At 53.2% G+C, this 21720-nt stretch overlaps 3 protein-coding genes across 3 annotated transcripts; 1 reads left to right on the top strand and 2 right to left on the bottom strand.

Moving 5' to 3' along the window:
* Window positions 1-7994: 7994 nt before the first annotated feature.
* On the bottom strand, window positions 7995-10061 carry LOC143882111 (uncharacterized). The gene is made up of 2 exons (XM_077385524.1): window positions 8934-10061; window positions 7995-8555 (listed from the first exon to the last, which is right to left on the bottom strand). The coding sequence occupies exons 1-2, from the start codon at window positions 10059-10061 to the stop codon at window positions 7995-7997; spliced, it is 1689 nt and encodes a 562-aa protein (XP_077241639.1).
* A 1143-nt stretch (window positions 10062-11204) lies between these two features.
* On the bottom strand, window positions 11205-13091 carry LOC143882103 (uncharacterized). The gene is made up of 4 exons (XM_077385511.1): window positions 12808-13091; window positions 12322-12639; window positions 11613-12216; window positions 11205-11510 (listed from the first exon to the last, which is right to left on the bottom strand). The coding sequence occupies exons 1-4, from the start codon at window positions 13089-13091 to the stop codon at window positions 11205-11207; spliced, it is 1512 nt and encodes a 503-aa protein (XP_077241626.1).
* Window positions 13092-19315: 6224 nt separating this feature from the next.
* LOC143882095 (uncharacterized) lies at window positions 19316-21382 on the top strand. Its single transcript, XM_077385500.1, has 2 exons — window positions 19316-20443; window positions 20822-21382. The coding sequence occupies exons 1-2, from the start codon at window positions 19316-19318 to the stop codon at window positions 21380-21382; spliced, it is 1689 nt and encodes a 562-aa protein (XP_077241615.1).
* The last annotated feature ends 338 nt before the right edge of the window (window positions 21383-21720 follow it).

Raw genomic sequence — 21720 nt, 5'->3', positions numbered from 1 at the left:
GCAGTTGCTCGTTGAGGGAGTGAACCTTTCTCTACAATGTCTCATTCTCCCGCTTCAAATCCTCAATCTTCTTACCCATCTTCGAAACCTGGCCGCACAGTTCCATCCCCTGATGATAGGCCTTGGAGAAAAAAGACCACTCCCTGGCGACCGGGAGCGAGACGACTTGTCCTTCCTAGGCAAGGAGGAAAGACGAAGGGGGGGAAGCCCGAGGAAGGGCCCGAGTCCCTCCTAGCCATTTTTCGGCTGGCCGTAAGGTCCTCCTCCGAGTCGGAGGACAGGTCGGGGTCACTCGACGATTCCTGGGAAAGAGGGGCTTTGCCCCTAACCCGCGAAGGGGAACCAGACACGTTACCAAAAAAAGGGAAAAGAGAAACACCTATCTCAGAAAGAAAGCAATGACAGAACGCCGGGATGGTCTTCCTTTTTAAGCTCGAGGGAGAAACCCTTGTGTCTCGAAATAAGGCGACCCACCCGACACGTGTCTCCTCCCTATCGGGTAACCGACCGGAGGCCACATAATGACGCTACCATTTCCTGGTGATGACCGCCGGATAAAACGGCACGTCTCCTCGTACTCTGGAGCCCCCATAAATGCCCTCACCATGGCAGCGCTTGACCAGACATTACTCCCTTGGCCCATTCAATGGACCAAAGGAGTAAGGGGGTATTATGATGGGACATAAATACGACACTACTCCCAAATCTCGCCACGTGTCGTCCATGCACCAATAAAGCCTAACCATCATGAGGAAAGGTGCTGATAAACGACAAGACCATGCGATTGCGACACGTGTCACCTTCTCGCCGTCCAAACCTCATAATCACAAATTATGGAAGGGATTATCCAGCAAAACCATGCGCACCGTCAAAACAGGGGAACGGCCCAATCCCGCCAATGAAGGTTTTCTCTCCATAATGATGAAAAGGTCCGCACGCCACCCCTTAAAAGAGGGAGAAGGGAAGAAGAGAGGAGGATTCTTTTGGATCTCCCACAAGACAACCGAAAAAGAAAGAGGCAAGGCAAGAGCAGAGTAGGCCGGGAACTTAATCCCACTCTCCCTGTTAGTCCCCTCCGACCCATCCACCCACACATCAAGAAAAGAATCTGCGCCTTGGCCTTGGTAAACCTGATCGAACCCTCTCCTCTTCTCGCTGTTCTTTATATTGATTGGTCAAAGAATCTGACTTGGGTGTCGAAGTGGTCGTCCGGGACCCACCCCGAACCCCCCTGATCCCCTTTGTTTGTGATTGCAGACCCCGTGGAGGCTCTCTACCGACCGTGCGATCGCAGACCCGGATTCCGACGCCATCATATTGGCGCCAGGCCCTGGAGAAAAAAGACCACTCCCTGGCGACACGGGAGCGAGACGACTTGCCCTTCCTAAGCAAGGAGGAAAGACGAAGGGGGGGAAAGCCCGAATCCCTCCGAGCCCTTTTCCGGCGAGCCGTAAGGTCCTCCTCCGAGTCGGAGGACAGGTCGGGGTCACTCGACAATTCCTGGGAAAGAGGGGCTTTGCCCCTAACCGGCGAAGGGGAACCAGACATGTTACCAAAAAAAGGGAAAAGGTGCGGAGAAACACCTATCTCAGAAAGAAAGCAATGACAGAACGCCGGGATGGTCTTCCTTTTTAAGCTCGAGGGAGAAACCCTTGTGTCTCGAAACAAGGCGACCCACCCGACACGTGTCTCCTCTCTATCGGGTAATCGACCGGAGGCCACATAATGACGCTACCATTTCCCGGGGATGACCGCCGGATAAAACGGCACGTCTCCTCGTACTCCGGAGCCCCCATAAATGCCCTCACCATGGCATCGCTTGACCAGACATTATTCCCTTGGCCCATTCAATGGACCAAAGGAGTAAGGGGGTATTATGATGGGACATAAATACGGCACTACTCCCAAATCTCGCCACGTGTCGTCCATGCACCAATAAAGCCTAACCATCATGAGGAAATGTGCTGATAAACGACAAGACCATGCGATTGCAACACGTGTCACCTTCTCGCCGTCCAAACCTCATAATCACAAATTATGGAAGGGATTATCCAGCAAAACCACGCGCACCGTCAAAACAGGGGAACGGCCCAATCCCGCCAAGGAAGATTTTCTCTCCATAATGATGAAAAGGTCCGCACACCACCCCTTAAAAGAGGGAGAAGGGAAGAAGAGCGGAGGATTCTTTTGGATCTTTCACAAGACAACCGAAAAAGAAAGAGGCAGGGCAACAGCAGAGGAGGCCGGGAACTTAATCCCACTCTCCCTGTTAGTCCCCTCCGACCCATCCACCCACACACCAAGAAAAGAATCTGCGCCTTGGCCTTGGTAAACATGATCGAACCCTCTCTTCTTCTCGCTGTTCTTTATACTGATTGGTCAAAGAATCTGACTTGGGTCTCGAAGTGGTCGTCCGGGACCCACCCCGGACCCCCCTGACCCCCTTTGTTTGTGATTGCAGACCCCGTGGAGGCTCTCTACCGACCGCGCGATCGCAGACCCGGATTCCGACGCCATCACCGCGTAGTTGAAGAAGATGAGCCCCAAGGGTGACCGAATGAGTTGAATGGAGAGGGAGAGTGGGATGTTGTTTGTGGTGTAGGAAAATGGAGTGATGAGGGCTGTTGGAGGTGTAGAAAAATGGAGTTGTTGAATTTGTGGTGGGGAGGGTAGGCTATTGAAATTGTTTTCCACAAGGGTGAGGAGGGTCCTATTTATAGGCCAAATTGGGGGTAGTTTAGGGAAGGGTAAAAGGGAATTGGGTGTAATGCTAGGATTAAATCGGGTTTTATCTAAGGGCCAAGATGGGTTGGTTAGGATGGGATAAGATCAAGAGTCTTGAGGAGGTGGAAAGATAAGCGAGAAAGATAAGGGGAGGAAAGCTAGGGATGAGAGCTAATCCCTTTTCCTCTTACCATGCATGGCTTTCATAACGACACTCCTCTCCACCCTTCGTTGGATTAGAATCCTCAAAAGTTAGCATAGAACCCATTTGTTTACGATAGATTTGATAGTTAAAATGGTGCAAAGAAACGTGGGTTGAGTTGGCACGTTGGATGAGGGCTGTTAGGCCCAAAATCGGTTAACAGATATGGCAGTGACGTAAGAGCCGAGCTGGAGGGATGTAGAGTCCGGATGAGCTGTGTTCTGCACAGGAGCAAACGAGGTTAGAATGACCGACCCGGAGTGTACTCCGGACAGGCCCTTCGACACTCAAGTCAGTATGAGCCGGAGTGAAGAGGGTATTTTAAGAGTGGTGGGTGAGAATTCAATCCCCGATTTATGAGCTTTGGAAGCCTTTTTATAAGGAAGGTTTGGGGTAGGTAAGGAGTTAATGCCTCCAACGCAGGTGTCGACCAGCTATAGGTTCAGGTTCACCTACCCCGAGGGAATTACCAAACTACCCCTGCTGGCGAGGGTCCTGCGGTGGGCCCTCCTCTAGCCACGTGTTGAAAGCTAACAGGCTGCTGCGTTGTCGCACCCCATCAGTTGCCCCCCAGTTCTCCAAGTTATTTTGGTGACTTGGGGAAATACGAGGCTTGTCATGTGGCAGTCCTGAATATGAAGCAGTCCGGAAATTGGAACAGTCCGGAAATTGGAGGCAGTCCGGAATCTGGAGCAGTCCGAAAATTCGGGCAGTCCGGATTTTGGAGCAGTCCGGAATCTGGAGGCAGTCCGGATTCTGGAACAGTCCGGAAATTGGAGGCAGTCCGGAATCTGGAGCAGTCCGGAAATTCGGGCAGTCCAGATTTTGGAGGCAGTCCGGATTTTGGGGCAGTCCGGATTTTGGAGCAGTCCGGAATCTGGAGGCAGTCCGGATCCTGGAACAGTCCGGAAATTGGGGGCAGTCCGGAATCTGGAGCAGTCCGGATTTTGGAGGCAGTCCGGATTTTGGGGCAGTCCGGATTTTGGAGCAGTCCGGAATCTGGAGGCAGTCCGGATTCTGGAACAGTCCGGAAATTGGGGGCAGTCCGGATTTTGGATCTTTTGTCGTTTAGCGACCCAGTCCGGCTTGGGCCGGACTGATTTTTGTCGTTTTGCGAAACGCGTCATATCCAGTCCGGCTTGGGCCGGACTGCTTTTTGTCGTTTAGCGACCCAGTCCGGCTTGGGCCGGACTGCTTTTTGTCGTTTTGCAAAACGCGTCATATCCAGTCCGGCTTGGGCCGGACTCCCTTTTGTCGTTTTGCGACCCAGTCTGGCTTGGTCCGGACTGCTTTTTGTCGTTTTGCGAAACGCGTCATATCCAGTCCGGCTTGGGCCGGACTGATTTTTGTCGTTTAGCGACCCAGTCCGGCTTGGGCCGGACTGCTTTTTGTCGTTTAGCGAAACGCGTCATATCCAGTCCGGCTTGGGCCGGACTGCCTTTTGTCGTTTAGCGACCCAGTCCGGCTTGGTCCGGACTGCTTTTTGTCGTTTAGCGAAACGCGTCATATCCAGTCCGGCTTGGGCCGGACTGCCTTTTGTCGTTTTGCGACCCAGTCCGGCTTGGTCCGGACTGCTTTTTGTCGTTTAGCGAAACGCTTCATATCCAGTCCGGCTTGGGCCGGACTGCCTTTTGTCGTTTTGCGACCCAGTCCGGAAGCCGGACTGCTTTTTGTCGTTTTGCGAAACGCGTCATATCGAGTCCGTCTTGGGCCGGACTGCCTTTTGTCGTTTAGCGACCCAGTCCGGCTTGGGCCGGACTGCTTTTTGTCGTTTTGCGAAACGCGTCATATCCAGTCCGGCTTGGGCCGGACTGCTTGGAACTCGTCTCGAAGTTTGTGCCCGCCATTAATACAAGACACGTGGCATCCCTCGGGTGTCCTCGAGACGTGTGCCCTTCATTTAATGCACACCGCCTCAGAGAAATCTATATAAGAGTGGGTTTTACCTCCTCACTTTCACTTTTTACTTCTCCTTCTCCTCCTCTTTTTTCTCTGTCGGTTCGGCGAAGCTCAGTTCGGCGAAGGTCAGTTCGGGTCGTGTAGTTTTTGTGAACGGCGGTGGATTCGGGAGCATTCAGTGTGATCCGGTAATTTTTCTTGAGCGCGTCTCATTCATTTCTTTTCCTGCTTTCATGTCTAGTAGCTCTAGTTCTGAGTCCGGCTCGGGGGAGTCGTCTTCTAGTAGTTCAGGGTCTAGATCGTTGATTAGGATCGAGGATAGGCCTACCTGGTCACCGGCCCCGAAAACGGCGAGTGTGACTGTTATAGGTAGTGATGAGGAGGGGGAGGACGAGGCGATATTAGACCTGAACACCGCTCCGCTTCTAACGGATAGTTACGTCCCACAAGGGGGGAGTGTTGGTAGTGACGCCGGCGAGGCGTCCACAACGTTTCACCCTAGCCGGGCCGTTGAGGTCGTGGCACGGGCCCGTATGGATGCCAACCCTACCTACAACATACAGGCTCTCAATGAGGAGAACTACCTGGATGAGTCCGCCATGGCAGTGATTAGGGATAAGTACTGCATCCCATCCAGGTTTGGACTGAGGGAGGCGACGGAGGGAGATAGAGCCTGTAACGAAAGCTCCGATATTTGCATATATGACGAGTCATTGAGGGCCGGACTCCGATTTCCTCTACACCCCTTCTTCGCTTTGGTGCTTCAGCATTACGGGCTAGCTCCGGCCCAAGTGGCGCCGAACTCATGGAGGCTGCTCATGGGGTTTGTATACCTCATTCGGGGCCGGCTTCAGAGGGACTTGTCAGTACCGTTGTTCCGCGCATGTGCGCAATTGAAGAAGCACAAGGGTGGTGGTTGGATTTACATTAGCCAGCGTCCGGAGATAAAAATGATCACTGGCATTCCCACCTCCATACACCTGTGGAGGAACAGGTTCTTTTATGTCGAGGACGCGGAGTCCAGCGAGCCTTGGCCGGTCCCTTTGAAATGGGGAACCCCGGATACAGTCGCGATGAGTCGCAAACCGTTCCTTGAGGGTGAAGATGCGAGAACCCTCGCTCTACTTCGGGAGGTGCTGGACCGGGAGGGGCCTGTTAATTGTTCAGACTTCCAAGGGGAAGAGGTTTTGGTTGGGTTGGGCCTTAGTACTCCGACCCGGGCACGTACGTAGATAGCCTCCTTTAAAATTCTTCTCTCCGCTGTTCTTTTCTTTTCTTTTTTGTCTCTGACTGGTTTTGTTTTCGTCTATCTTTCAGAGATGCAGCAGCAGTCGTTAGTGGATAAGATGAGGAAGGGGGCCTTCGGGACGGTCCGTCAGGGCCAGAAAAGGAAGGCCCCAGAGACGGCGAGTCCGGCTCCGACTCAGGACGCGCCGCTCCCGCCCAAGGTCAAGAGTTCGGTGAAACTGGTGAGTTCATCCGGCCGGGGCGCGGGGTCCTCGAGGACCGTGGCGACATCTGCTGGCACCCTCCCGCCCCCGACGAGGCCCGGTGATAACGTTTTTCGGCCGAACTGGGCCGTCCAAAAGACTGATTCCGGCCTTGGAGAGAGCCGGGTGGCTGTAGAGATTCAAACTAAATGTATTCTTGACAAAGACAAGCAACAGGTTCTCCACGAGCCGCCAGCTACGGCCGAAGAGGCTGTATTTTCTTCTCTTTATCAGGTAAGATGGCTGACGAGTACGCTTACTCTTTGTTCGCCTTCTGTTTTGTTTCCTTGTGTTAACACTTGCTCCTCTGTATTTTATAGATCGGAGTGTACTTCAACGATCTGCGGGGTAAGAGTAAGAAATTCTCCGATGCTATAACCAAGTCTGAGGAGGAGAATGGGAAGCTGAAAAAGGAGGCGAAGGAGCTGAAGAAGTCCGTTGAAAAATCTGCCGACGAGATCAAGCGGTTGAGAGAAGATTTTGTCGCTCAGCTGGCCGCGCAGAAGGAGGAAGCGATGGAAGCCCTCAACGCTCAGAGGGAGAGAGCCTTATCGAGGCAGGCGACTGCCGTTCAGGAGAAGGAGGACGAACTCCTTCTTCTATCCAGTGAGGCCTACAAGATAGGGTTCTTTGACTGCCTTGGGCAGGTCAAGGATTCCAATCCGGGCGTTGACCTGTCGAGGATGGTTATACCTGATCCACCGACGCTCACTGGCGAGGAGCCGGCCGTAGCTGACGCACTTTTGCCCCCGGGGGCAGATTCAGCGCGGGATGGGGGCGATGAGGCGCCTTGAGTTCTTTTTCTTTCCTTTTTTTGGCGACTTCTTGATTCCTTTTTGTAATGGCCCCTTGGAGGCCCAACTCCCTTTTTGTAATGGTCCTCTGAGGCCCTAACATATGAATGGAAAGACTTTTGTTTGTCTAACTCTTCTATGCTTGTCCGTCTCTAGTTTATACTGCTTTTTTGTATGATGCGTAACTATCGCTCCAGGTAGGAGTCATGGACTTAGGAGTGGACTCCCGATTCTTTGCCGAGACGAACCGTGGCGAACCAAACGTCGAGTACCCTAGTTTTAGTGAACTGGGTTTCGAAGGAGCTTTGGTTTTTTTCATCCGGGCTGGTTCCGGACCAGGAGTGGGCTCCCGGTCTTTACGGAGACGAGCCGTGGCGAACCAAACGTTGAGTACCCTAGTTTTAGTGAACTGGGTTTCGAAGGAGCTTTGGTTTTTGCATCCGGGCTGGTTCCGGACCAGGAGTGGGCTCCCGGTCTTTGCGGAGACGAGCCGTGGCGAACCAAACGTTGAGTACCCTAGTTTTAGTGAACTGGGTTTCGAAGGAGCTTTGGTTTTTGCATCCGGGCTGGTTCCGGACCAGGAGTGGGCTCCCGGTCTTTGCGGAGACGAGCCGTGGCGAACCAAACGTTGAGTACCCTAGTTTTAGTGAACTGGGTTTCGAAGGAGCTTTGGTTTATGCATCCGGGCTGGTTCCAGACCAGGAGTGGGCTCCCGGTCTTTTTGGAGACAAGCCGTGGCGAACCAAACGTTGAGTACCCTAGTTTTAGTGAACTGGGTTTCGAAATCTGACGGACACGAAGGCATTTGCAAAAAGAAAAGGTTCTTTCATTCACATTCAGGAGATATTTACAAAGTTTTTTTTTTTGTGTGTGTCGGCTACTTTGCTACTGATGATATTTGCGAAGGTTCTTCGAGTTCCAGGCATGTGGTAATAGTTGTTCCTCGAGTGTTTCCAGTCTATAACTTCCCGGGCGAATCACCTCTTTTACTCGGTAAGGCCCCTCCCAGGTTGGTGAAAGCTTTCCGGCCTTCTTGGGTTGGGAGATAGCAGCTTTCCTTAAGACAAGATCTCTAACTCGAAACTCTCTAGGGCGTATCTTCGAGTCATGGTAGCGAGATACTTTCTGCTTGTAGGCGGCGACTCTTATTCGGGATTCTTCTCTGGCCTCCTCTAATAAGTCAAGATTCGCGCGGAGCCCGTCACCGTTGAGCTGTTCGTTGAAGTTGGAAATTCTAGCGGACGGGGTGCCTACATCGACAGGTATTACCGCCTCTGTTCCGAAGGACAGGTTGAATGGGGACTCACCCGTTGGTGTGCGCGGGGTGGTGCGATAGGCCCATAGGACGTGATACAGCTCATCTGCCCATCGACCAACTTTTTCGTCCAGTCTTTTCTTGATCCCTTGCAGCAGGATTCGGTTTGTGACTTCTGTCTGCCCGTTGGTCTGTGGGTGTGCTACGGAGGTGAACCTCTGCTCAATTTTCAGGTCGGAGCAAAACTTCCGAAAGTTTAGGCAGTCGAACTGTTTGCCGTTGTCTGTTATCAGGGCGCGAGGAATCCCGAATCTGCAGACTACTGATTTCCAGAAGAAGTTCTGCACATTCTGTTCGGTGATCTGGGCTAGAGGTTCAGCCTCCACCCATTTGGTAAAGTAATCAATAGCCACCACTACGAAGGTTCGCCTTCCGGAGGCCGGTGGGAAGGGGCCCAAGATATCCATCCCCCAAATAGCGAAGGGTAGCGGGCTGACAATTGGGGCCATAGATACAGCGGGCTGATGAATGGTGGGGGAGAACTTTTGGCATTTCTCGCATCTCTTTACCAGGGTCAGCGCGTCTTGTCTCAACGTCGGCCAGTACAGACCTCTAAGGAGGACTTTGATCGCCAAGGCTTTGCCCCCCAAGTGCTCCCCGCAAATACCTTCGTGTGTCTCCTGCAGGGCATACGTGGCGTCGCTGGGCTGGAGACACTTTAAGTATGGGAGAGTATAGGATCTTTTGAACAAGTTCTCGCCATCAAGTGAAAAACGGGCTGCTCTTTGGATCACCTTGCGCGCTTCTCTCTTGGCCTCAGGCAGTTTCCCACTACGCAGGTAGTCGACGATCTCATCCATCCAGCAGGGCTCGTGTTCCACCTGCATTATCTCAGCAGCCTTTCTTTCGATACTGGAGGCCTGTAGGAACTCCATGCATATATTCCCGAGAGTCGTGTATCCGGATGCGGCCAGCTTGGACAGTACATCTGCCTTTGTGTTGTCCGTTCTGGGGATTCTGACAACCTCAAAACTTCTGAACTTGGAGGATAGTTGCCGGACCTGGGAGAGGTATTTAATCATTCGCTCGTCGCGGGCTTCGTATATACCTTGGATTTGGTTGGCGACCAACTGGGAGTCACAGTAAGCTTTCAATCTCTGGGCTCCGGTCTGGACTGCAAGATTCATTCCGGCGAGGAGTGCTTCATACTCAGCCTCATTGTTGGAAGCGCGAAAGCCGAACCTCAAGGCGTAGTCTAGTGCGAAACCGTCCGGCCCGGTTAAAACCAGACCGGCTCCGCAACCAGCATTGTTTGAGGATCCGTCCACGTGCACTTCCCAAAGTGCTTCGGCGATTGAAGGATCATGCTCAACTGGTGGCAGGGGGATGGTTCCTGCTCTGGCTCCATCTTCTGCTGGTTCTCCGGCTGTAGTAGCACCTTTCGCTGCTGGGGCTTGGGCGATTTCAGGTTCGGCGATCTGCTGGGGGATGGAGCATTCAGCTACGAAATCTGCCAATACTTGAGCCTTGATTGCGGGCCCGGGCATGTACCGGATGTCAAATTCACTCAATTCCACGGCCCATTTAACCAATCGTCCTGAAGTATCTGGCTTATGGAGGACTTGTCTAAGCGGCTGGTCAGTTAGGACCTTTATCGTGTGAGCTTGGAAATACGGTCTCAACTTCCTGGCCGCCATTACCAGCGCGTAAGCCAATTTCTCGACCCGCTGGTACCTTATTTCGGCGTCGTGCAAGGCTTTGCTAACGTAGTAGACCAGTTTTTGTTGGCTGCGCTCTTCACGAACTAGGACCGCAGCCAGAGCTAGGGGGCTTATAGATAGATACAAGATTAGCTCCTCACCGGGCTCCGGTTTTGTCAATAGCGGTGGAGAGGACAAATATTGCTTCAGCTCCTCGAAGGAGGTTTGGCATTCCTCTGTCCAGGGCGAGGTTTTGAGGCCTTTGACTGCGTTGAAAAAACGGAGACACCTCTCTGCAGATTTTGAGACGAAGCGCCCCAGCGCGGCTATCATCCCTGTCAGTCGCTGCACTTCTCTGATGGTTTTCGGCGGAGCGAGCTCCACCACGGCCTTGATTTTTTCTGGATTGGCCTCTATCCCTCTCTGGCTGACCATAAACCCCAGAAACTTTCCCGAGCTGACCCCAAAAGTGCACTTGGTGGGATTGAGTTTCATCTTATTGTCTCTCAGGACTTGAAACGTTTCTTCTAGATCGGAGACATGATCTTGCGAGCTTAGACTTTTTACCAGCATGTCGTCGACGTATACTTCCATGTTGCGGCCAATCTGATTCCGGAAGAGTTTGTTTACAAGCCTCTGATACGTGGCCCCGGCATTTTTCAGGCCAAAGGGCATGACACGGTAGCAGTAGGTCCCCTGATCCGTTACGAATGAGGTCTTCGGGATATCTGACTCATACATTCTGATCTGGTTATATCCAGAGAAGGCGTCCATGAAACTGAGCAATTCGTGACCTGCGGTGGCATCGATGAGCTGATCGATTTTTGGGAGCGGGTAGCTGTCCTTGGGACAGGCTTTATTCAAATCCGTGAAGTCGACGCAGGTTCTCCATTTCCCATTGGCCTTTTTCACCAGGACTACATTTGCCAGCCAGTCCGGGTATTGGATTTCTCGGATGAAGTCCGCTCTTAGGAGTCTCTCCACCTCTTCTCTGATCCCCATCTGCCTTTCGAGGGCGAAGTGTCTCTTCTTCTGCTTCACCGGCCTGCAGGTCTGGTCGACACCTAGTCTGTGCGAACTGACCTCCGGATTGATGCCGGGCATGTCCGTGGGGGCCCATGCGAAGACATCCGCATTGTTCTAGAGGAACTGGGTGAGGTTGCGCCGGGCGCCGTCGTCCAGAGAGGAGCCGATCTGGACTACCTTTTCATCATCGTTCTCGCACAGGGGGACGGGGACAAGGTCTTCGGCGGGCTGAGTTCCCTGAGCTTCGTCCCTCAGGTCCAGTAGCTCGATTGGCAACGACTCCGTCGCATTTCTGCCCTTAAGCGCCATTGCATAACATTCCCGAGATTGCGGCTGGTCTCCTCGAACTTCTCCCACGCCATTGGGCGTTATGAACTTCGTCTTCTGGTGATAAGCAGACGCGACGGCGCGGATCATGTTCTGGCCAGGCCGTCCTAAAATAGCGTTATAGACCGAGGTGGCCCTCACTACTAGGAAGTTGACCATGGCGAAGGCTTGGCAGGGCGGCTCTCCGACGAGGACAGGAAGCTCGATTTGTCCCTCAACCTTGACTACTTCTCCTGAAAAGCCGAAAAGATCTGAGTTCGCGGGCTTTAAGCGGTCGTCACCTATCATCATTCTTTCGAAGGCGTGATAGTACAGAATGTCGGCTGAGCTCCCGTTGTCTACCAGGATTTTCCTCAGCTCCCAGTTTGCGACGAGCATAGTCAGGACTAGGGCGTCGTCATGTGGTAACATCAGGCCGTCAAGGTCCGCGTCCGAGAAGGAGATCTCATTCTCCGTCTTCGCTTTCTTACTGCATGCATGCACGGCATTGACTCGGCGTGCATATGCTTTCCGAGCAGCGGAGGAGGTGCCTCCAGCCGCCGGGCCGCCCATGATCGTGCCGATGACTCCTCTTGATTGGGAGCCGTGTGCTTCTGGCGGTGGACTGGGCGGCGATGGAGATTGTCTTCGGACTGGGGGCGGTTGAGACCGCCGAGGGCTTCGGCCCTGGGGACCCTTCTCCTTGGGGTCACTCCCGCGGGTGTCACTCCGGACATATTTCTTCAAGTAGCCCCGGCTGATTAATTGCTCGATCTCCTCCTTCAGCTGTCGGCAATCGTCTGTATCGTGTCCGTGGTCCCTGTGGAACCGGCAGTACTTCGATTTGTCTCTCCTGTTTCCCTTGGAGATCATTGGAGTTGGCCATTTTATGAACTCTTCTCCGCTGATGGCTGCCAGGATATGCCTTCGGGAGGTGTTGAGAGGGGTGAAGTTTTCCTCCCTCCTGTGTGGGGATTTGTCCCTTCTGACGACCTTATCGTCCCTGCGCTGCTTAGCATGGGGCCTGTCTTGGTTCCTGTCATCAGAGGTTCTCCTCCGACTCGAATCCAGAGCTGCCAGTGTCTCTTCTACAGATATGTACTCCTCTGCCCCGGACATTAGGTCTGCCAGGGAGTGAGGATTCCGGCGGGCCACTGCTCGGCGGAAATCGTTTGATCTAGCACCCGCGAGAAGCGCGTTCGTAGCGGCCGAGGGGTCCAAATCTGGCACTTGGAGTGCCTCCCTGTTGAAGCGGCTGACGAAGGCTTTGAGAGGTTCATTATCCTCCTGCCGCAAGGTCATCAGGGATGCTGCTGTTTTCCTTGGCCTGCGGCTGCTCATGAAGTGGCGGACCAGGTCTTCCCCGAAGTCATCGAAGTTGTTGATGGAGTTCGGTCGGATCCTTGAGTACCAATCCCTAGCTGCACCTGTGAGGGTCGTCGGGAATGCTCTACAGAGGAAACCGTCTGACGCACCGTGGAGGAGCATCAATGTCCGGAACGTCTCCAAGTGGTCGACGGGGTCCGTGGTCCCATCATACTGCGGGATAGCTGGCATTTTAAACCCCCTTGGCGCAGGGGCGCCCATCACATCGTCGGTGAACGGCGTTCTGCTCGAGAACGCCCTAGACATAGGCCGGCTTTGATCCTTAGCCAGCTCTTCGATTATGTGGCCCATCTCTTCTATCCTTCGCATCACCGGGTCGTCTTTATGTTCTGATGACCTGTTTCTCCCCGCGGATTGGCCTGCTGCGGAGCCGGAGTGGCTCTCCTGACTTCGACGATGGGACCCTGATTTTGCCTGCGGCGCGTGCTCTTCATGAGCTCGGCGCCTTTGCGCAGAGCGAGACCTAGACCTCCGACGGCGGTGCGGCTCTGTCTGCGCATGCCTGGCTATGGGGTGACGGACTTGTCTGGGGGAATGGTGAGTCCGGTCTTCACTACGGCGCGACGACCCTCCCCTGTGGATTTCTGGCCTTTCTAGGACAGGTTGTGGAGCTTCCGGAGGAGGTTGGGGAGGCGCCTGGAGCAGCTGCTGGTACTGACCAACGAGAGCGGTCATCTGTTGAAAGAGAGCTTGGACTTGCTCTGGAGTCGGCATGGGGTTAAGGTTTACGGAGCGAGGCTGGTTCTGTTCAGCCGTGGCGGAGGCTGCAACTACCAGCGAGGCGAGTCGCTCACTTCGAGTCCTGCCAGGTAGCACGGCTCGGGTGGTCCGTGCGGTTGGCACCCGCGCACTCTTGCGTCCTGCCATTTTTGTGAAGTGGTTGGAACAGCCTTTAGTTCAGGGGTCCCACGGATGGCGCCAATCTGTTAGGCCCAAAATCGGTTAACAGATATGGCAGTGACGTAAGAGCCGAGCTGGAGGGATGTAGAGTCCGGATGAGCTGTGTTCTGCCTCGATCTAGTCCCCTCTTCTTTTCCTCCGGTCCCCTCTCTTTTTTCCCGGTCCCCTCTCTTTTTTCCCAGCCTCGTTTCTTAGGGACTTAATGGTGTATTTATCTTTTGATCTTGCATGCAAATCTTCTTTGGGCACCACGTGGACTTTCTTATCATTTCAGAGAGAAAACCTTCTTTCGTTGGATTGGGTTGTCCCCCTAATTCGACGGCGCGCGTGGTTTTGTTGTGTAATCTTGCCCATAATCGTGATGATGAAGCTTTTGGAGGCGGGTAGGTGACACGTGGCGGAATCACTTGGTCTTATCGTGTATTAATGTCTTTTCTAAGCATGATTAGATTCCTCCGCCGCATGGGTGACACGTCGTGAGATTCAAGGGTTCCACCGTATTTATGTCCCATCAACCTCATTATAGATGATCCAAATTAATTACACGAGAAGCCTCCAATTGGACAGCTAGGATCATCCGTCGGAATTGATTTGAGGGTGGTGTACGTGTAACTAATCCACATTGAGGCCTATCAAATGGACAGTTCGGATGATCCTGTATGAAAGGTTTGCAGGGTGCGGCCAATTGGTGTGACGGTTCGGATCATCCTATGAATGTGATTTGTGGGGCACAGTCAATTTATGTTGTGGACCTCCAAATGGGAAGTTTGGATCATCCTATAAAGAAGATTTAGGGTTTCAATCAATTTATATTATAGCCCATTCAATTTGACTACTCGGATCAGCTTATGAAAATGATTTGCGGGGCCCAATTCACTTGTGTTACGGTCGGTCAATTGGACGGTTTGGATCACCTCATGACGCACACAGTACCCAACTTCCCTCGATCCTTGGATGAAATATCAAAGGCCATAAAAGTTTACTATTTTAAGATAAGTTGCGGTGTGAGTGAAAGGCTTAAGGTAAAATTCAATGAAACTACCTCAAATAAAGCATTCGGTCACTTTGATAAGGAGGGACTTCATCCCACACGTTTTGGAATCCAACCCAACATAAGAGACTCAGAAATTTCGTTCTTTATATGAAACCTATGTGAGCTCGGATCAGTCACAAAGCAAATGTTATTTAATGTGGGTCCCACTTAGAGTCAATCACAAGTGCACGAAGTGTTTTTTTTTGGGTTATCCATATCAAATCAATTTATGAGGCCTGCTTGAGAAGGATTTTAGTGGCAAAAGGTTTTAAAAATGCCCAACAAGAAGATCATTAGGTCACTTCATAAGAGCTTTGGATATATGATGTGATTCTCACCCCCCCCCCCCCCCCCCCCCTTCTCGCTCTCTATCTCTTCCACCTCACCACCCCCTCTCTCCATCTCACCGAATCCATGCAACTACGTGGAAAGGTGAGATTGAATCTCATCAAATCCATCTCTCTCTCTCTCTCTCTCTCTCTCTCTCTCTCTCTCTCTCTCAACCGAACCTCATTCCTTGGTGTTTGCCCTTGATGGGGTGCGACAACGCAGCAGCCTGTTAGCTTCCAACACGTGGCTAGAGGAGGGCCCACCGCAGGACCCTCGCCAGCAGGGGTAGTTTGGTAATTCCCTCGGGGTAGGTGAACCTGAACCTATAGTTGGTCGACACCTGCGTTGGAGGCATTAACTCCTTACCTACCCCAAACCTTCCTTATAAAAAGGCTTCCAAAGCTCATAAATCGGGGATTGAATTCTCACCCACCACTCTTAAAATACCCTCTTCACTCCGGCTCATACTCACTTGAGTGTCGAAGGGCCTGTCCGGAGTACACTCCGGGTCGGTCATTCTAACCTCGTTTGCTCCTGTGCAGAACACAGCTCATCCGGACTCTACATCCCTCCAGCTCGGCTCTTACGTCACTGCCATATCTGTTAACCGATTTTGGGCCTAACAGATTGGCGCCATCCGTGGGACCCCTGAACTAAAGGCTGTTCCAACCACTTCACAAAAATGGCAGGACGCAAGAGTGCGCGGGTGCCAACCGCACGGACCACCCGAGCCGTGCTACCTGGCAGGACTCGAAGTGAGCGACTCGCCTCGCTGGTAGTTGCAGCCTCCGCCACGGCTGAACAGAACCAGCCTCGCTCCGTAAACCTTAACCCCATGCCGACTCCAGAGCAAGTCCAAGTTCTCTTTCAACAGATGACCGCTCTCGTTGGTCAGTACCAGCAGCTGCTCCAGGCGCCTCCCCAACCTCCTCCGGAAGCTCCACAACCTGTCCTAGAAAGGCCAGAAATCCACAGGGGAGGGTCGTCGCGCCGTAGTGAAGACCGGACTCACCATTCCCCCAGACAAGTCCGTCACCCCATAGCCAGGCATGCGCAGACAGAGCCGCACCGCCGTCGGAGGTCTAGGTCTCGCTCTGCGCAAAGGCGCCGAGCTCATGAAGAGCACGCGCCGCAGGCAAAATCAGGGTCCCATCGTCGAAGTCAGGAGAGCCACTCCGGCTCCGCAGCAGGCCAATCCGCGGGGAGAAACAGGTCATCAGAACATAAAGACGACCCGGTGATGCGAAGGATAGAAGAGATGGGCCACATAATCGAAGAGCTGGCTAAGGATCAAAGCCGGCCTATGTCTAGGGCGTTCTCGAGCAGAACGCCGTTCACCGACGATGTGATGGGCGCCCCTGCGCCAAGGGGGTTTAAAATGCCAGCTATCCCGCAGTATGATGGGACCACGGACCCCGTCGACCACTTGGAGACGTTCCGGACATTGATGCTCCTCCACGGTGCGTCAGACGGTTTCCTCTGTAGAGCATTCCCGACGACCCTCACAGGTGCAGCTAGGGATTGGTACTCAAGGATCCGACCGAACTCCATCAACAACTTCGATGACTTCGGGGAAGACCTGGTCCGCCACTTCATGAGCAGCCGCAGGCCAAGGAAAACAGCAGCATCCCTGATGACCTTGCGGCAGGAGGATAATGAACCTCTCAAAGCCTTCGTCAGCCGCTTCAACAGGGAGGCACTCCAAGTGCCAGATTTGGACCCCTCGGCCGCTACGAACGCGCTTCTCGCGGGTGCTAGATCAAACGATTTCCGCCGAGCAGTGGCCCGCCGGAATCCTCACTCCCTGGCAGACCTAATGTCCGGGGCAGAGGAGTACATATCTGTAGAAGAGACACTGGCAGCTCTGGATTCGAGTCGGAGGAGAACCTCTGATGACAGGAACCAAGACAGGCCCCATGCTAAGCAGCGCAGGGACGATAAGGTCGTCAGAAGGGACAAATCCCCGCACAGGAGGGAGGAAAACTTCACCCCTCTCAACACCTCCCGAAGGCATATCCTGGCAGCCATCAGCGGAGAAGAGTTCATAAAATGGCCAACTCCAATGATCTCCAAGGGAAACAGGAGAGACAAATCGAAGTACTGCCGGTTCCACAGGGACCACGGACACGATACAGACGATTGCCGACAGCTGAAGGAGGAGATCGAGCAATTAATCAGCCGGGGCTACTTGAAGAAATATGTCCGGAGTGACACCCGCGGGAGTGACCCCAAGGAGAAGGGTCCCCAGGGCCGAAGCCCTCGGCGGTCTCAACCGCCCCCAGTCCGAAGACAATCTCCATCGCCGCCCAGTCCACCGCCAGAAGCACACGGCTCCCAATCAAGAGGAGTCATCGGCACGATCATGGGCGGCCCGGCGGCTGGAGGCACCTCCTCCGCTGCTCGGAAAGCATATGCACGCCGAGTCAATGCCGTGCATGCATGCAGTAAGAAAGCGAAGACGGAGAATGAGATCTCCTTCTCGGACGCGGACCTTGACGGCCTGATGTTACCACATGACGACGCCCTAGTCCTGACTATGCTCGTCGCAAACTGGGAGCTGAGGAAAATCCTGGTAGACAACGGGAGCTCAGCCGACATTCTGTACTATCACGCCTTCGAAAGAATGATGATAGGTGACGACCGCTTAAAGCCCGCGAACTCAGATCTTTTCGGCTTTTCAGGAGAAGTAGTCAAGGTTGAGGGACAAATCGAGCTTCCTGTCCTCGTCGGAGAGCCGCCCTGCCAAGCCTTCGCCATGGTCAACTTCCTAGTAGTGAGGGCCACCTCGGTCTATAACGCTATTTTAGGACGGCCTGGCCAGAACATGATCCGCGCCGTCGCGTCTGCTTATCACCAGAAGACGAAGTTCATAACGCCCAATGGCGTGGGAGAAGTTCGAGGAGACCAGCCGCAATCTCGGGAATGTTATGCAATGGCGCTTAAGGGCAGAAATGCGACGGAGTCGTTGCCAATCGAGCTACTGGACCTGAGGGACGAAGCTCAGGGAACTCAGCCCGCCGAAGACCTTGTCCCCGTCCCCCTGTGCGAGAACGATGATGAAAAGGTAGTCCAGATCGGCTCCTCTCTGGACGACGGCGCCCGGCGCAACCTCACCCAGTTCCTCCAGAACAATGCGGATGTCTTCGTATGGGCCCCCACGGACATGCCCGGCATCAATCCGGAGGTCAGTTCGCACAGACTAGGTGTCGACCAGACCTGCAGGCCGGTGAAGCAGAAGAAGAGACACTTCGCCCTCGAAAGGCAGATGGCGATCAGAGAAGAGGTGGAGAGACTCCTAAGAGCGGACTTCATCCGAGAAATCCAATACCCGGACTGGCTGGCAAATGTAGTCCTGGTGAAAAAGGCCAATGGGAAATGGAGAACCTGCGTCGACTTCACGGATTTGAATAAAGCCTGTCCCAAGGACAGCTACCCGCTCCCAAAAATCGATCAGCTCATCGATGCCACCGCAGGTCACGAATTGCTCAGTTTCATGGACGCCTTCTCTGGATATAACCAGATCAGAATGTATGAGTCAGATATCCCGAAGACCTCCTTCGTAACGGATCAGGGGACCTACTGCTACCGTGTCATGCCCTTTGGCCTGAAAAATGCCGGGGCCACGTATCAGAGGCTTGTAAACAAACTCTTCCGGAATCAGATTGGCCGCAACATGGAAGTATACGTCGACGACATGCTGGTAAAAAGTCTAAGCTCGCAAGATCATGTCTCCGATCTAGAAGAAACGTTTCAAGTCCTGAGAGACAATAAGATGAAACTCAATCCCACCAAGTGCACTTTTGGGGTCAGCTCGGGAAAGTTTCTGGGGTTTATGGTCAGCCAGAGAGGGATAGAGGCCAATCCAGAAAAAATCAAGGCCGTGGTGGAGCTCGCTCCGCCGAAAACCATCAGAGAAGTGCAGCGACTGACAGGGATGATAGCCGCGCTGGGGCGCTTCGTCTCAAAATCTGCAGAGAGGTGTCTCCATTTTTTCAACGCAGTCAAAGGCCTCAAAACCTCGCCCTGGACAGAGGAATGCCAAACCTCCTTCGAGGAGCTGAAGCAATATTTGTCCTCTCCACCGCTATTGACAAAACCGGAGCCCGGTGAGGAGCTAATCTTGTATCTATCTATAAGCCCCCTAGCTCTGGCTGCGGTCCTAGTTCGTGAAGAGCGCAGCCAACAAAAACTGGTCTACTACGTTAGCAAAGCCTTGCACGACGCCGAAATAAGGTACCAGCGGGTCGAGAAATTGGCTTACGCGCTGGTAATGGCGGCCAGGAAGTTGAGACCGTATTTCCAAGCTCACACGATAAAGGTCCTAACTGACCAGCCGCTTAGACAAGTCCTCCATAAGCCAGATACTTCAGGACGATTGGTTAAATGGGCCGTGGAATTGAGTGAATTTGACATCCGGTACATGCCCGGGCCCGCAATCAAGGCTCAAGTATTGGCAGATTTCGTAGCTGAATGCTCCATCCCCCAGCAGATCGCCGAACCTGAAATCGCCCAAGCCCCAGCAGCGAAAGGTGCTACTACAGCCGGAGAACCAGCAGAAGATGGAGCCAGAGCAGGAACCATCCCCCTGCCACCAGTTGAGCATGATCCTTCAATCGCCGAAGCACTTTGGGAAGTGCACGTGGACGGATCCTCAAACAATGCTGGTTGTGGAGCCGGTCTGGTTTTAACCGGGCCGGACGGCTTCGCACTAGACTACGCCTTGAGGTTCGGCTTTCGCGCTTCCAACAATGAGGCTGAGTATGAAGCACTCCTCGCCGGAATGAATCTTGCAGTCCAGACCGGAGCCCAGAGATTGAAAGCTTACTGTGACTCCCAGTTGGTCGCCAACCAAATCCAAGGTATATACGAAGCCCGCGACGAGCGAATGATTAAATACCTCTCCCAGGTCCGGCAACTATCCTCCAAGTTCAGAAGTTTTGAGGTTGTCAGAATCCCCAGAACGGACAACACAAAGGCAGATGTACTGTCCAAGCTGGCCGCATCCGGATACACGACTCTCGGGAATATATGCATGGAGTTCCTACAGGCCTCCAGTATCGAAAGAAAGGCTGCTGAGATAATGCAGGTGGAACACGAGCCCTGCTGGATGGATGAGATCGTCGACTACCTGCGTAGTGGGAAACTGCCTGAGGCCAAGAGAGAAGCGCGCAAGGTGATCCAAAGAGCAGCCCGTTTTTCACTTGATGGCGAGAACTTGTTCAAAAGATCCTATACTCTCCCATACTTAAAGTGTCTCCAGCCCAGCGACGCCACGTATGCCCTGCAGGAGACACACGAAGGTATTTGCGGGGAGCACTTGGGGGGCAAAGCCTTGGCGATCAAAGTCCTCCTTAGAGGTCTGTACTGGCCGACGTTGAGACAAGACGCGCTGACCCTGGTAAAGAGATGCGAGAAATGCCAAAAGTTCTCCCCCACCATTCATCAGCCCGCTGTATCTATGGCCCCAATTGTCAGCCCGCTACCCTTCGCTATTTGGGGGATGGATATCTTGGGCCCCTTCCCACCGGCCTCCGGAAGGCGAACCTTCGTAGTGGTGGCTATTGATTACTTTACCAAATGGGTGGAGGCTGAACCTCTAGCCCAGATCACCGAACAGAATGTGCAGAACTTCTTCTGGAAATCAGTAGTCTGCAGATTCGGGATTCCTCGCGCCCTGATAACAGACAACGGCAAACAGTTCGACTGCCGAAACTTTCGGAAGTTTTGCTCCGACCTGAAAATTGAGCAGAGGTTCACCTCCGTAGCACACCCACAGACCAACGGGCAGACAGAAGTCACAAACCGAATCCTGCTGCAAGGGATCAAGAAAAGACTGGACGAAAAAGTTGGTCGATGGGCAGATGAGCTGTATCACGTCCTATGGGCCTATCGTACCACCCCGCGCACACCAACGGGTGAGTCCCCATTCAACCTGTCCTTCGGAACAGAGGCGGTAATACCTGTCGATGTAGGCACCCCGTCCGCTAGAATTTCCAACTTCAACGAACAGCTCAACGGTGACGGGCTCCGCGCGAATCTTGACTTATTAGAGGAGGCCAGAGAAGAATCCCGAATAAGAGTCGCCGCCTACAAGCAGAAAGTATCTCGCTACCATGACTCGAAGATACGCCCTAGAGAGTTTCGAGTTAGAGATCTTGTCTTAAGGAAAGCTGCTATCTCCCAACCCAAGAAGGCCGGAAAGCTTTCCCCAACCTGGGAGGGGCCTTACCGAGTAAAAGAGGTGATTCGCCCGGGAAGTTATAGACTGGAAACACTCGAGGAACAACTATTACCACATGCCTGGAACTCGAAGAACCTTCGCAAATATCATCAGTAGCAAAGTAGCCGACACACACAAAAAAAAAAAACTTTGTAAATATCTCCTGAATGTGAATGAAAGAATCTTTTCTTTTTGCAAATGCCTTCGTGTCCGTCAGATTTCGAAACCCAGTTCACTAAAACTAGGGTACTCAACGTTTGGTTCGCCACGGCTTGTCTCCAAAAAGACCGGGAGCCCACTCCTGGTCTGGAACCAGCCCGGATGCAAAAACCAAAGCTCCTTCGAAACCCAGTTCACTAAAACTAGGGTACTCAACGTTTGGTTCGCCACGGCTCGTCTCCGCAAAGACCGGGAGCCCACTCCTGGTCCGGAACCAGCCCGGATGCAAAAACCAA

This window comes from Tasmannia lanceolata, unplaced genomic scaffold (genome assembly GCF_043159265.1).
Source record: "Tasmannia lanceolata isolate RefF3 unplaced genomic scaffold, GAP_Taslan_0.1 ptg000002l, whole genome shotgun sequence".
NCBI lineage: Eukaryota > Viridiplantae > Streptophyta > Magnoliopsida > Canellales > Winteraceae > Tasmannia > Tasmannia lanceolata.
This window is presented reverse-complemented; position numbering and strand designations above follow the sequence as displayed.

What these genes read in the sequence shown, in the direction of transcription:
- LOC143882103 (XM_077385511.1), bottom strand. Translation starts at nt 13,091, where the DNA reads ATGCGAAGGATAGAAGAGATGGGCCACATAATCGAAGAGCTGGCTAAG. An exon ending in ACAGGTGCAGCTAGGGATTG is followed by an intron (nt 12,640 to 12,807) that starts GTACTCAAGGAT and finishes CCGCTTCAACAG; the next exon opens with GGAGGCACTCCAAGTGCCAG. An exon ending in CCTCTCAACACCTCCCGAAG is followed by an intron (nt 12,217 to 12,321) that starts GCATATCCTGGC and finishes CCGGTTCCACAG; the next exon opens with GGACCACGGACACGATACAG.
- LOC143882111 (XM_077385524.1), bottom strand. Translation starts at nt 10,061, where the DNA reads ATGGCGGCCAGGAAGTTGAGACCGTATTTCCAAGCTCACACGATAAAG. An exon ending in GACAAGACGCGCTGACCCTG is followed by an intron (nt 8,556 to 8,933) that starts GTAAAGAGATGC and finishes GCACACCCACAG; the next exon opens with ACCAACGGGCAGACAGAAGT.
- LOC143882095 (XM_077385500.1), top strand. Translation starts at nt 19,316, where the DNA reads ATGGCGGCCAGGAAGTTGAGACCGTATTTCCAAGCTCACACGATAAAG. An exon ending in GACAAGACGCGCTGACCCTG is followed by an intron (nt 20,444 to 20,821) that starts GTAAAGAGATGC and finishes GCACACCCACAG; the next exon opens with ACCAACGGGCAGACAGAAGT.